Consider the following 16,206-nt stretch of genomic DNA (forward strand, 5'->3'; position numbering starts at 1 on the left):
GAGCTAACATCTGAGGTCATCAGACCCCTAGAACTTAGAACTACTTAAACCTCACTAACGTAAGGACATCACACACATCCATGCCCGAGGCAGGATTCGAACCTGCGACCGTAGCAGTAGCGCGGTTCAGGACTGTAGCGCATAGAACCGCTCTGCTACCGCGGCCGGCCACGTTCAGCACAAATATAAGCAAACTCAAACAGCTTACGGATGTTCCGGAAAAAAGTCACATCAAAATCCTCGCATTATAAGACACGCATTTCACAGACGGAAACCACTTCAGTACAGAAAACTACAGGATATACAAAGGAAAACATGCTGTCAGAAGAGGAACATCTACAATGCTTCGCAGAGGTTTTGCGGTTCTCAAACAAGTCATTGACAACAGCCTAGATTTCAGTTCAGTTTCAGAAAAGATCTCTACAGTAACCTTCAAATCAGGAAACAAAAGATACATAATCTGAACTCACGTCCATTGACAAAGGATCACAAAAGAAAGAAACCACAAGAAGTCGAAGACATTTGGGAAGACATGGAAGAAATCACAAAATACCAGAAGACGTGTTAAAATTGTATTAGGGGACTTCAATGCACAACTAGGCAAGGAGAAGTACAAGCAACTCACAGGCCCATACACAACACACAAACGCAAAAACAAGAATGGGGAACATCTCATACTTTGCTGTCAAAATTTTAGCTTTAAAGTTATGTCAACAAAATTTCAAAAGCCAAAACGAAAACTTACAATAGGAAAACGCCCAAAAACGTATAGGGAAGATAAGAGAAATAGGTCATACAGCCATCACAAGCAAAAATAAAAGTGGAATTCTGAGTGTGAGAACACGCAAAGTAGTCTTCGAGTCTGACCATCACTTGCTAAAGGTGAAAAGTAAGCAAATCCCAAGAAACAGAAAGACAACACAGGTAAAGATTATGAGGCTGGACCCAGTACACTTAAAGTTAAACAAAGTCAAAATTATTGAAGAAATTAATCTAAGTTCAACAAAAAGTGGGACAGACCTCGCGAAGACCATTCAAAATGCAATGAATTCGGGTCAACCTCCTGGGAAATGGAAACACAGATAGTGGAACGCATATCGTGATCAGCTCATTGGACATAGAATCCAGGCCTGGAAGACGTTTAGCAGCAGCAGAACAAAAGGGACATGGCAAGATTTGCACGAAGCCCAGAAAAAATCCTTGAAAGACATTACAAATATTAGAAGAGTGAGAAGGACATACGACAAAAACAGACTAAATGAAATCGAGAAAGACTTCAAGAGAAATAACACGAGAAATTTCAATAGAATTTTCAGGGAAAATATAAAAGGTTATAAGCTTCCAATTATTTTCCTAAAAAGAACATACAGATCTCTTGAAACAAATACTAAAGAAATCTGCAAAATTCTTGAAATATTTTAATAAACTAGGCAGTTGCGAGAAGCTTGAAGAAAAATTACTCTTCAGGGAATCGTTACCAAACCCAAATTCAAAGCCGCCTTCAGTAACAGATGTAGAATAGATTATACCACAACTAAAAAATGACAGAGTCCCAGGAGAAGACGGCATTATTTCCGAGTTCTGGAAACTCAAAGATGAAACCATCACAAAGAAAATCCATTAAATTTTATACAGTAATGTGAAATACAGAGAAAATTTCACATGGAATGGATATTTGCTTTGCTTTACTCACTAACTACAGAGTATCTCATTATTACCAGTTGCGTACAAAATTCTCTTCAAGGCGTCACTCAACAGACTATACCCAGAAGCTGATACAAAGATTGTTGAATACCAAGCAGGCTTCAGAAAAGGAAAGTCCTGTATTGAAGAAATTTGGAACCTGCGAATTCTCCTGAAGGTCAGACAGACAAACAACACTGTAGTCACATTCGTGGACTTCAGCAGACCTACAATTCCGTAGGCAGATTCTCTTTGACACATTAGAGGAATGTGGAATAGACCGAAAAACTAGGACACTCATACAACACACACTTTGAGCCGTGTACGGCTCGCGTTCTTGCTGTTGGTTCTTTCGCATTTTTACATCAATTGGTGTAACCAAGTTGCTGGCTTGCCTTCTTGAGTGGCAGCAGCAGCGGTTATCGATACTAGTACTGGCATACTATCTTTGGTGTGACCACTATTATTTCCGGGTGGTGGTGTGTGTGCTAGTGAGTCGATTAGGATGGAGCAGCAAGCAAGTCTCCGCGGCGGGAGGCCAGGCCGGGGCCGCTGGCGGTGTGCACGCGCTGTCGGATCGTGAGGCGCTAGCTGCAAGAGCGACAAGTTCGTTGCCCACCGGACCTAGACGCTGAAGTTGAGTGATCAGTTAATCTGTTATGAAACCTCAACTATTGTGACATCTCTTCGCTCATTTGCGGTTTGTTGCCTCCTTGGCCGTTTGGGCTAGCAGCATCGTATGATGTGTTGGAGTCGGCGAAATCTTGCAGCCGTCTTCCTATGTTGTGATTAATTACGAATTTGACTGTTACTTATTAGTGAAGTGTACCAGCGGTATTTCCTGCCTGTGGCCGTTAACTCTCCAGTTACCTGCCCTTGACGTTAGCGAAGTTTGTAGGCACTGTGCCTTTTCCTCGCCGTGTTGTTGCTGTCCAGCATGGCGAGTAGTTCGACAGCCTTTAAGTTGTTTGGTTCATATTTGCTTAGAGAGGTTATTGTTCCCCTGGCTGTTTTTAGACGACAATTTCTAGAGGCATAGTGTTGTTCGTATTCTCGTCCTCGGCCGATATTCTCCATCGTTGTGCCGTTGGTCGGACGGAAGGGAATTGGTTAAATTGTTGGCTGGTCCTTGGGCCGTCCCTAGTCTTGGCTGCCATCTGATTACCTAACTCCAACTATTGGCTGTCTATCTCACCTCACCTTACGTTTGAGCTACTATCCCAGGCCGACCCTTGCAAAACTTCTGAGCACCACTTGTTCTGTTTGTTTTAAACTGTGATTTTCATTTTAGTTGAAGAATTGTGCGAGGCCTTTCACTGCGCATTAATTCAGTTTTTTTTAAATTTTACATAAAGCCCTTCAGCCATGTTAAATTAAAATTTCAAGCATTGATTGTTTTAGGAACTTTTTTTTTATTCTTAGAAACGTTCTAACTGAAATTGTTTGTAATCCAGGCCCTAAGCCGTTAGTTGATCCACGTATTATGTGTGGCCTTCAGCCGAGGATTTGCTTGAACCCCATAATAAGGGCCTTTAGCCGTATGTATTCTCTAAAGAAAAATATTTTGTAAGAAGCAAGGGGTTTATTCTAAACTATTTATCTGACTTGTTGTTCAGCCCTTCAGCCGTTGTTTCAAATTTGTTTGTGGCCTTCAGCCGTGCTATAAGTAAATCAGGTTTTGGCCGTTCTGGTGCAAGTTTAAAAAGAAATTTTACTGCTTAAAAATTGTTTATTAATGTGCCTTGATTAAAGTTGTTCTTCAGACGTGTAGTGTAGGCCTTCAGCTGTTAATTATTTTCATTGAATGTTTTTTTAAAATTTTTTTACGTTGTATTTTTAATTGCTTCGATTTCTAAGCCGTTCTTATGTTGGCTGTGTGGTTTTGGGCCTTCAGACCAGAAAGTATCTCAAGTTTTCTTTAACTAGGCCTTGAGCCGTATTGTTTAATTGTGATCTTTTAAGCCAATGAGTAAATAAGTGGTTCTTAGAAAAATAAAGTTGTGTGTTTGATTGTGCAACTCACAGTAACTGTTTACGGCCCTGTCCACAACCTTAACTTTATCCTGTGCGCTCCCTGACTACCTACCAATCAGGTTTCACACTTAAAGACACCACATCAAAAATAAAATTTATGGGAGAAATCTCAGACTCGATCGAGATACATACGGGGTTCGGACAAGGAGATGGTCTCTCACCTCTTTTATTCAACATTGTCCTGGACAAAATTATCAAACAACGGGAAGAAAAAACAAAAGGAACTCAGTCAGGAAGAACGTGTGTAAACAAGAAGACCATAAAATGCATGAAATTTGCAAATGACCTTGCAATACTCAGCAAAAATTGACAACGAGTACTGGAATACTGAAAACAGGTCTACGGAAATCACATTAGAAGACGCAGTACATGGAAAGAAAGAACAACAACCAACACATGTACACAAAATACGGAAAAGTTAAAAGAGTGGAAAAACTCAAATATCTTGCGAAATATATACAAATCGGAGGATCAAACAAGGCATCCAACACTGTACTATCAGAAGCATTCTACATATCTGAAGCGACCACAATCGGAGCATCAGGCATCACAGAGACATAAAAAAATAGATCGCAAATTCCTGAGAAAAATTTTGAAGCATTACCGACAGATGGTATATGGATGAAGAGAACAACCGAAGAATTATATGAACACACAGACAGGCTCACATATATAATCAGGAAACGCCGACTAACATTTTATGGAAACATACATAGAATGAACAATAAAAGACTCAGAAACAGGACTTTTGATGTATTAAATAGTTCACTCATAAAAAAAACCAATTGGTTTCAAAAAATAGGAGAAGATCTAAAACAAGCAATGATCAGTACCGAAGCGATAAATGAAAGAGGCAAATACAGATACAAAATTATGAACACGAAAATCTGAAGTAAAAGGAAGGAAAAAAACAGGCAAAATATGGACATAGCAAATGAAATGGGAACACAACCAAAGAATGAAGAGGTTTTTGGAAGAGAAAAAGAAGATGGAAATAAGAAAAAATGAATAATCATTTAATAATCAAGTTAATCACTGTCCTGGAGACAAAAACGTGTAATAATATATATATCAAAGGGAAATCCAGGATCGAATGTAACAATATCAGTTGCCAGAGACTGCAGTCATGTGTGGGTGGGTTGCGTTTGCGTGAGTATTTTTGTGTGTGTCTGTCGCCTATTTTTGACGAATCTGACCGAAAGCTTATTTGTGAGTCTTTTTGTTGTGCCTATTTGAGACTCAGCATCTCCGCTATATGGTGAGTAGCAACTTTCAGGACAGTGATGAATGTGAATGTTACATGATTATTCACTTTTACCTACTTTCCTTCATCTTTTTCTCTTCCCAAAACCTCTTCAGTCTTTGGTTGTGTTCCTGTTCCCTTTGCTCTGTGCATTTTTTTGCCTGTTTTTGTCCTGTCTTTTACTTCAAATTTCGTGTTTATAATTAATAAAACAACTGATATATATATATATATATATATATATATATATATATATATATATATATATATATATATATATATATATATATATATGTGTGTGTGTGTGTGTGTGTGTGTGTGTGTGTGTGTGTGTGAGAGAGAGAGAGAGAGAGAGAGGGAGAGAGAGAGATTTTTTTGTCGAACTTGATCACAGATTGCTTTTGATTTGGATATAGAATTTCAACAGCTATAGTTTAACCTTCCGTTTCATGACCAAGTACTTTTTCAGCTACGAACCTGGAAATGGAATTCTCCTTCGAAAATAACAGAGAAGATCATTAATTCATAAAGGGTGGTGCATGAGTGGTTGACACATTTTGACATTGAATAATAATTGTACTTCTAGTTACATTTAATTCAAAATTCGCTCCAACGTGTTTTGTTTCGTGGAAATCTCCGTAGAGGTCGTGTTGCTGCAATGTCACCAGTCTCTTGGTCCGTAGTTAGCGTTTCACCATGAGTGGGCTTAGACGATCATCTGTTCTCCTTTATGCTGAAATGAGAAGTGTCACAGCAATGCAAAGAAGTTTTAGGGCAATATTCCACACGCGCTGGGCTCCAACAGAGACCAAAACTCTCGATTAACGAGAAAATTTGAAGAAGAGGCAGTTTGTTGGAAGGGAAACGACCTGGGGCACTGACTGTTCGTTCTCCGGAAAACATCACAGCGTTACGGTCGCCATTCAACGAACTCCAAACAAGTCATCTCGGCGGGCAGCATGGGAAATGGGGATATATCGTCTTTCTGTACAAACATTTTTACGGAGTGATCTCAAGCTCTTCCTTTACAAAATGACTGTGTTGCACAAGAACAAACAGAGAAGACCGGAGTATTCATTATGGCACCTCAGTGGAACCGTAAACAACAAAATGTTCGATTTTGGGAGGAAGAAGAAACACAAAATCTTCGTGTTCATTAAAAAACAACGCATGGAGAAAAAGTGAGTGAACGTAGCTCTGTCCATTTTGGCCTAATCGGACGAGTATTATTCAGTGACACTGTCATTGCTGAACGATAAAAGATAATGTGGAAAAATGACTTTGTGCTACATCTTCTTGCCACCAATGTTCTAACGAACACATAGATGGTACAACACCACATACGACTAATGCTGTACTGAATTCTCTACAGGGTCCTTTTGGCGTCCTTCAAGCCCAAATTTAAACCCTTGTGATTTTTTCGGTGTGGATATTTGAAAGAGAAACGCTTCCCTTTGAGACCACAGAATGTTATGGAAATGCGTGTCCGGGTAGCGCAATTATACAACGAGATAATAGGAGAGTTGTGCCCCGAAGTTGAAAGGAATTTGTGTACTCGCCTTCGCGAAGTTGTCCGCTGCAGTGGAGCGCATATGGAACACGTGATGAAGTGAATAGGATTTCCAGCAACCGTATCGTCTTTGTGTAAAGTTTAAATATTTTCATTTCAGAAATAAAAATGTTGCGACAATATTAAATGTGTCAACTACTCATGCGACGCTCTGTACATTGCTTCAAACGCCTCTCGCGCAGTCGTCAGGTAACTGACAGAAAATGGGATTTAACTTTTTCTCAGGTCGCCTTGTCGCACCATAATTGCCGATTGCTTCAGCTACCAGCCGTACTAGTGATGCGACTACTCAACTTTAGTGAGAACCAGAAATGTTTAATACTTTAAGTTTCCACAGCGAGAATGGAGCTTGGAATCGGTTCAGGAGGGAGCTCTAGATATGGAACTGCGTAATGAGGTACGTACGTCACATCAGAGTCTTCTGAGCAACGACGAGACTGCAGATGAAAACCTGGTCTGCGGATGGTGCTATGGTTTCCAGTCTAGAGAAGGATTTGATGCAGTCGTCCACGACTGACTATTCTGTGTAAGCTTCTGCATCTCTGGAAAATTTGCTTTCATTTGAAAACGCTCACTGTAGTCAACCTTTGATCTCCCTCTACAATTACCCTTCCGTCCATCCCATCCTGCGCACTTTCCCCTGTTACCAAACTGATTACTCCTTGATAGCTCAGTATGTGACCTTACAACCTGCACCTTCTTGAATTCAGTTTATGAGAAAAAATTCTCCCCGATTTAGTAGTGTATCATTAGTCGTCTGCTCTACCCACTTTCCGCATCCTTTTGCAACACTACATTTCAAAAGCTTCGGTTCTCTTCTTGTCTGTAGTGTCCATCATCCGCTTTTCACTTCCTAATAACTTTCACTCCATTTACCTGAAGAAAACACATCCTAATACATGAGCTTTTTCTCGATATGAACAAATTTGTCTTTTTCAGAATGCCTTTTATTGCTAACTTTTTCAATGCTGTGCATGTGTATATACGTCATGCTATGCCCGTCCCCAGGCGTTGTAGACGTGTATACGCATGCCGCTAGCGTTTTCTTACAGTGCTATGGACGTCTATCCGCCGACCTCTCACGGCTGCGATTTCCATAGTTCGGTAAATAGCAAAGCTTAGAGTATTTATCTTATAACATATATGCTCATTGCGTGCTATTATTTGCAAAAATCTCGATATGACATCTCCTTATCGTTTGTGAGATATGACTATTGTTATGACCGCACAATTAGCTTTTTGCAAGGTCGTGAATAGGTGCGTCGCGCATTACCGACTGTCGGATATGAAACCCAGTAATTCGAGAACGAAATGAGATATCCTTCTACTCTTAATTTAAAAAAAAATTCGATACCTTATCTAGACTTCATTCACTGCAATTTATGAGCTAAAATCGACCTTACAGAAAGTTTGCACAACGCGTTTGTACCTGTGCTAAATTTTTATAAATTCGCGAAATTTTTTGGTTAATTTGAGGAAGCGCGGTGACTATGGCATACGACGGAAGAAATTCAGTCCACTTTCGAGCGCAGGTATTAGACTGTAAGATGTGCAAAGATTAAGTTTTTTAACCTAACGGTTTTCCAAAGACTGGATGCTAAGTATTTCATATCAGCCGGAACGCCGTCTGCCAGCACAGGCAAAACCATTTGGCGAGCAGTGCAGCTATAACAAAAGAAGCCTTCGGCAGGGAAAGTGGAGAGCAAGTCTATAACAGCAAAATGTCTAATGTCAGACTACATTTTATATTCTCTTCAGCACCGCCATTGTCACTTATTTTACTGCAAAAATCGCAAAACTCATTTACCACTCTATATGTATCATTTCATAATCTGTTTTCCTTAGAACAGTCTGATTTCATTCTACTGCACTAGGTTTCTCTTGCTTTACTTTCCTTGGTTTTCATCTTAAAACTTATTTTCAAGACAGTACCCAGCGCGTTTCACTGGTCTTACAAATACTTCGCAGAATTACAGTACTGTCGGTCAACTTTAAAGTTGATCTGGACACGCACCATGGATACGGAGATGCTCAGTCATCCACACTGACAGACGTTGCAAGAGAGGCATTCTGTATCACTGTCCCGTCTACTGTTAAAGTTCCGAGAGCGTACGTTCCTAGAAGAGTCAACCAACATGTTGCTTTCCCGTACGTCTATCTCGTGAGAAAGACTACCCAGATAAAATCAGAGAGATTCAAGCTCATATGCAGGCTTGCAAGCATTTGTTCTTCCTGCGAACCATATGCGACTGGAACAGCAAACAAAGGGAAGTGAGACTAGTACACAAAGTAGTCTCCGTCACACACCCTAAGGTGCCTTGCGGAGTGTAGATGTAGGTACCAAACGGGCAGTACATCTAATGCTACCTGTTGACGCCGACGTCCAGCGCACAAGGACCAGTGAGCCAGCTCAAAGCAGGGTTCTCTGATGGTGAACGTACTGCCAGGTATAACTACACAGTGCGTCGTGTTTCAGAACATCACTCATACTTTGGCTAATTGTCTCTGACACGAGAATTTCTTTTATCTGACACAGTAAATGTATAATAGCTTTGTGTCTTCGTTGAGTCATTACTTCTGAAACTGAACCAACTAAATTAAATGTAAATTCTTTCAATTTAGTGTCTGGTTCAGTACGTTTCCCTGTTAATTTTCTTTCTCGAGATAGAACACATATTCAGTATCAGACTGTTATATGGCTGGCCGCACGTAGCCTTCTTCGTAAAAATTCACTTTCATCCTTCCACTGTACTATGTAATTTGGACAGACAATATATAAGGATTGAAGATAGTTTTCAACGTCTCTCAAAACTATTTTATCTTTTTTAGTACCAAATGTAGTCGACATTGTTTTTCCCTTCCTTTCTAGAACGTTAGAAGTCTAATTATCGCTCCGTGAGTATCTAAGTAATTACTGAAGAAACGCAAAATACATTGGCAGTGATGGCCAAAGAAATCGGTGCATAGTGTCGATCAAGTATAACAGTATTTTTGATTCTGAGTCTCACAAAAACTTGCTCTGCACTGTAGCTCAAGAATTCACGTCCGTTCTTCAAGTGTGAGCTACCCTCTGCTTTTCTCTATTCAATTCACTGAACTAAAAGAAGTGTTATTTTTACTTTCCCTAATTTTGGTCCCTTTGTACTTTGTTCGCTAAGTCAACTTGAACTCTGATTGGAGGATTTACAATGGATCTATAGAAATTAATGTAGCCAGTAACAGTTTGTCCGGCTTACAAGAAGACTGTAGGAGAATACTGCACGCTACTTACATTTATGTGGAGGGTAAACATTTATGTGCAGACTATTCATAAAAGTTGCTAAGTATACGCACTCTGTCGCCGAAGTTCTCGAAAGCCAGTCTCGCATACTCTTCGAAGTAGTCAGCGATCCTGGGATTGGGCCATCCACCGATGTCTTGCAGTTTCTGTGGGAGGTCCCAATGGAAGAGCGTCACCTGGTCAAAAAACACATTTGATGTTAATAAATTTGTGTAAGAGATGTGAGTTGCCCTCATCACTAGATAATGCATAATTTAGCCTTAAGCTAATGTACAGTGCTAATACAATTCGAATGTTCAACAAACTGTGAAGGAAACAATGACTTACGTTAAAAGTTGTTAAGTGATGGAAAGCATGCACCTTATGTATGATAACACTCGAAATACTGAGTTTCTCTTTATGTGTTTCATCGCGTCACTGGCGGTTCTGCGCCCTTACATAAAGAGTACTGCCCATAATGGGTCCTTCAGGTACTCTGTTTCAGTCTTTGCATGTCATAAGTTTCAGCACCATGTCACATTTATTGCGAAGAAAAAATGTATACTTATTTTCTCAGAGTCATAGAAATTTTGTGCTGTACATTGTGTTTAACTGTTGGTGTATAGCGTTCTCCGAGTCTTGTACAGGAACCATCTTGACATTGTCAAAATGACTGGGAGAAATCTCCTAAAATCCACTTCTTGTAGGAGACAGAATCAGTAGTTAAGACAGTGGAAGTGATAAGGAAGAGGAAATAAACTCTCATTTAAGAATAAATATCCCTGCTACAAGAAAGTATTTTTTATTTGTAAGGAATTTATTTGGAATCACCAGTTGCATGTGTGAGGGTTGCCCAGAAAGTAATTTTTTTTGTCGTGTACTATCGGAAGTCGTGGGAGGAACTTAACAGCCGCTGTAGGCCAGTGTATTTTCAGCCACGTTGGGGAGAAAGGCATGTCGCTTTAAGTTCGTCTTCAAAAGCCGTTAAAAGTGAGCATTGCAGTTATAAATCCAGCCAAATCTGTAATCAGTTCTGTAATACGCTTTTAGGACTAAAAATTTTAAAAACACGCTGTGTACGAGTCGACTGTGATGAGTCAAACTATCGTGCGACAGTGGTGTCGTTTGTTTAAGAGTGGAAGCATGAATATCTATTATGTTGGCATAAATTGTGCTTCGTCTGTAGTCAGTACTAAATTCTTCAGAAGACTGACGAAAAGTTCACAAAAACTGGCGATTTGTGATATCTCACCTCCTTATCGACTTCCCACAGATTTCTTTTAGTGTTTTGCATGTGATTCTGACTAAATAATTCTGATACCTAAAACTATGTGTTTGTGGGTTATGGAAAAGTTTTCTGAAAACCACGAGCCTCAATGGATGACTATTCAATTCAGTTTCTTTTGCATTACAATGCGTACGGAGGTTTTTTTCGGAACAGAATCGTGTTGATGACGAGGCTTGGGTTTCCCAAAATGAAGACAAGAAAGCAGTCAGCACTGTGAAGTCACACCGTCACGCGGTAGTACCACTTCTCAGAATATCGACAGAAAAGAGCTTTCGGGCGAAAAGATTTGTTTCACAGTATGGAAGATGAAGTGCTGATATCTTTCAAGTGAGGGCTTTCCAGCGGCGTGCCAAGGTACATGTGTGCCGGGTGTGCGGACCGTGTGCGGGCCGAAGCTCGACCTGTCTCGGCTTTGCTCCAACGTTCTCGGAAGTACTCGTTAAAGTGAGACATTTCGTTTAGTATTGTGGTGTGGCACTTTTCTGTCGGCACTACTCTCTTCATCTCAGCAGAATCGCGGTGACACATCACCGCTGTTTATCCTTCGCTGTTTGTTCGTCTTATGGAGGAAGTTCTCTGGTCCAGTGGCTGTTTTGCACAAAAAGAGGCAGTTTAACGACCTATCGTCAAAAACCTTTAAAAATGAATGGGAGTGACCGAAGAGACTGGTAAAAATCCTCAATATACGTTACGCAGTCACATAAGTAACGGGTACTGCAAATATTCTATGAAATGACATTGCAATATCACGCAGAAAGAATTTAAAAATTTATTTGCCACTGAAAGAGAAAAATAATTACACCGATAGCCAGACGGCATCCATTGTTATGTACATCAAGAACCACCTTATGCTGAATTTTCAGGCATGCAGCACATTATGAAATCGGTGGTACGAACAGTAACATTTCTGAAGTCGCACGCATTATTCCATTGTGGGTTGCAACAGTTTTCGACAAAGAATATGAAGAATTTATATAATACTGCAAAATACGTAGGTTAAGTCAAGGGGCATGGCTGGAACGATTTTCGATTTAAAACTCACCATTGTTGAATTTATGAAGGAAGAAAGAGGGCTGAAATGAAAATTAGAACACGCGAAATGTATTGCTAGACACTGAATTTTAATTGGAATTACTGAACATTGTCTACAGTAAGATACTGCAAGGTGAGAAACAACTTTTTCAGGATTTAAAAGAAAATCGATTTTTAGAAGAAACACATTCTGAGTGACACAGTCCAGTTTTTTGAGTTCACTGGCGTTAAAGGAAACGCGTGGTTTGAAGAATTCATTGAAACTATTACGACAGTTTCCTAAACTTTTTAAGGAAACTACCAATCTAACATCTGCCTTCCAGCTGTTTTTGAGACCATTTGCGGTTTAATTAGAAAGTGTCGCTGTGCATGAACAGATGTAACTGCTTGATCGGGAAGATAATTCTCATTTTAAAGACAAGTCCTTCTACATTCCTGGAAATTGAAATAAGAACACCGTGAATTCATTGTCCCAGGAAGGGGAAACTTTATTGACACATTCCTGGGGTCAGATACATCACATGATCACACTGACAGAACCACAGGCACATAGACACAGGCAACAGAGCATGTACAATGTCGGCACTAGTACAGTGTATATCCACCTTTCGCAGCAATGCAGGCTGCTATTCTCCCATGGAGACGATCGTAGAGATGCTGGATGTAGTCCTGTGGAACGGCTTGCCATGTCATTTCCACCTGGCGCCTCAGTTGGACCAGCGTTCGTGCTGGACGTGCAGACCGCGTGAGACGACGCTTCATCCAGTCCCAAACATGCTCAATGGGGGACAGATCCGGAGATCTTGCTGGCCAGGGTAGTTGACTTACACCTTCTAGAGCACGTTGGGTGGCACGGGATACATGCGGACGTGCATTGTCCTGTTGGAACAGCAAGTTCCCTTGCCGGTCTAGGAATGGTAGAACGATGGGTTCGATGACGGTTTGGATGTACCGTGCCCTATTCAGTGTCCCCTGGACGATCACCAGTGGTGTACGGCCAGTGTAGGAGATCGCTCCCCACACCATGATGCCGGGTGTTGGCCCTGTGTGCCTCGGTCGTATGCAGTCCTGATTGTGGCGCTCACCTGCACGGCGCCAAACACGCATACGACCATCATTGGCACCAAGGCAGAAGCGACTCTCATCGCTGAAGACGACACGTCTCCATTCGTCCCTCCATTCACGCCTGTCGCGACACCACTGGAGGCGGGCTGCACGATGTTGGGGCGTGAGCGGAAGACGGCCTAACGGTGTGCGGGACCGTAGCCCAGCTTCATGGAGACGGTTGCGAATGGTCCTCGCCGATACCCCAGGAGCAACAGTGTCCCTAATTTGCTGGGAAGTGGCGGTGCGGTCCCCTACGGCACTGCGTAGGATCCTACGGTCTTGGCGTGCATCCGTGCGTCGCTGCGGTCCGGTCCCAGGTCGACGGGCACGTGCACCTTCCGCCGACCACTGGCGACAACATCGATGTACTGTGGAGACCTCACGCCCCACGTGTTGAGCAATTCGGCGGTACGTCCACCCGGCCTCCCGCATGCCCACTATACGCCCTCGCTCAAAGTCCGTCAACTGCACATACGGTTCACGTCCACGCTGTCGCGGCATGCTACCAGTGTTAAAGACTGCGATGGAGCTCCGTATGCCACGGCAAACTGGCTGACACTGACGGCGGCGGTGCACAAATGCTGCGCAGCTAGCGCCATTCGACGGCCAACACCGCGGTTCCTGGTGTGTCCGCTGTGCCGTGCGTGTGATCATTGCTTGTACAGCCCTCTCGCAGTGTCCGGAGCAAGTATGGTGGGTCTGACACACCGGTGTCAATGTGTTCTTTTTTCCATTTCCAGGAGTGTATGTTAAAACTGTCCTAAACGTCTACATTGCTTTCCCCAGGTAGAGTTTCCTCGTCTCCATAACGCGGTTGCAAAAGTGCTACAATATTATGCTCAACATAAATTTTTGAAAGCCCTTTTTTCGGTTACGAAACTGAATATATCACGATTACGTGGAAACAAGAGTGCGAAAATCTGTGAAATTGTGTTTGTCTGTATGCTGACAGTTCATACCGGATAAAAATTATATTACGCCAAAAATAACTAAATAATACTGAAAATTTGTTTCGTTTCTGTTTTACGTTGTTAAAAATGTGAAATAAAAGCCAAATCGTGTGCAGTGTGACTACGCTGTAAGTTTGCAGTTTCCCCTCTTCCGTCTCAGGCAGCGTGGTGAGTGCTATGGTACTCGGGCCAGGGCACAATCGTGGGCCGAATACTTGGCCACCCCCTTCTAGAGTCCATGTTTACTAGACATATTTGCTGCGAATGATTGTTCCTGTTGTACCCTGAATATCAATCATTCCTTCTGCGATACCCTGTGTACAAGCAATATTGCATCAGTGCAAATAGGGCGATTTTGAACGTTCTCTCTACACCACAAACTTCGTTCCATACATTTGGCTTCAAACTCAGGTGCCAAAATTTTGTGGTAGGCGATTATTTAAGTGAAATAATAGGCGCTTAAATCTGAAAGATCATTATGCAGAGCAGAACTACAGAGCTGTAAATTCAAGGTTTTTCTAATACGTTTTATTCAATCATTCATTTATTTTATCATAACCTAATAGAGGTTACTTTCTGGATAACTGTTGTACAATACAAGACGTCGCTTTCGTCATCTGTTGTTTAAACAAATCTCTGGGCTTACAATTTAGCTATTAAGCACATCTGACGGATAGTTCGGGGATTATCTATACAGAAGAAAGCCCTGATGGAGCCGCAGGTGGTTGCCTCTGTATCTGGCACACCTGCTGAGAATTAGGAGTTCACCACGTTTCTGGAAACCTTTTTGGTCTATACATGGTTACATGAAAACCAGGACAAAGAAACGCAGCCGTAATGGAGTAATAGAAGACTGTCGTAGTGAATATCGTAATCTGCTTAATACGAGCAAAGATCAGCCTTATAGACATATAGAGGAAATGAGGATATTTGTTATGAGAATCATTCGTAAGCCCTATCAAGGAGACGCCGCCTTAACGAAACATTGTATGTGCAGGCGAGTGGGCTTGTGAATTTCAATGAAGCTGAGGGCTATCTTGGGACTATATGGGTGGCAATCACATGGGCCCTTAGCTGGCATCACTTCCGCTTACTTCTGTTAGGCCTCTGACGCATATTTTGCTATCAGGTGTTAGGTTTCGAGGCCCGAGGGTATATTTCTCTCTAAACGGGCAGGGAAGCCAACTTATCATGGAGAGGAATCCTCAATGAAAATCCTGCGAGTCTGAAGGCGGCAAGGCGGCAGCCCCACAAACAGAGTGTGCTTGCATAGAGCCCACAACTCTATCAAGCAAGATTTTCTTACTAAAAAGCTTCATAAAAATAAGCCACACTGACAGCAACGAAACGACTGTGCAAGATAAAGGATAAAGACTTTGTAATATGGGATAAACTACTCTTAGCTACAAGGAATGTTCCTGGTTTAGCTGAAAAGGATACAGAACCCACTCGAATTAAGAATTAAAGGAAATAAAATCTAATATAGCGGTTCTAAAATAAACGGAAAAAAACTCAAAGGATCTCAACATATAGGAGACTAATCATTGATTTATAGCGGAGCTAGTAAACAACAAAAAGCAGCTTTTGGAGTTGCTATAATTATCGCTGACAAGTGCGAGAAATATTGCACAGTCAGCTTAACAGCTCAAGCATCCAAGTTTCTGACAAGAATAGTATACAGAAGAATCGAAAAGAAAATTGTGGATGCACTAGATGACGATCAGTTTGGCTTTAGGAAAGGTAAAGGCACGACAGAGGCAGTTCTGACGTTGCGGTTAATAATGGAAGCAAGACTAAAGAAAAATCAAGAAACGCTCATAGGATTTGTCGACCTGGAAAAAGTGTTCGACAATGTAAAATGGTGCAAGATGTTCGAAATTGTGAGAAAAATAAGGGTAAGCTATAGGGAGAGACGTGTCATTTACAATATGTACAACAACCAAGAGGGAATAATAAGACTGGACGACCAAGACGAAGTGCTCGTATTAAAAAGAGTGTGAGACAAGGATGTACTCTTTCGCCCATACTGTTCAATCTGTA

At 41.5% G+C, this 16,206-nt stretch overlaps 1 protein-coding gene across 1 annotated transcript in view; it reads right to left on the bottom strand.

Annotated features, from left to right (window-relative positions):
- Positions 1-16,206, bottom strand: part of LOC126094691 (myrosinase 1-like) — a 145,033-nt gene that overhangs the window by 102,103 nt on the left and 26,724 nt on the right. Inside the window, exon 4 of the mRNA XM_049909216.1 lies at positions 9,864-9,986. Within this exon, the coding sequence (XP_049765173.1) occupies positions 9,864-9,986 (123 nt within the window). The remainder of the gene's footprint in view (positions 1-9,863; positions 9,987-16,206) is intronic.

The sequence above is a fragment of the Schistocerca cancellata genome, chromosome 8 (assembly GCF_023864275.1).
Source record: "Schistocerca cancellata isolate TAMUIC-IGC-003103 chromosome 8, iqSchCanc2.1, whole genome shotgun sequence".
Classification (NCBI taxonomy): Eukaryota; Metazoa; Arthropoda; class Insecta; order Orthoptera; family Acrididae; genus Schistocerca; species Schistocerca cancellata.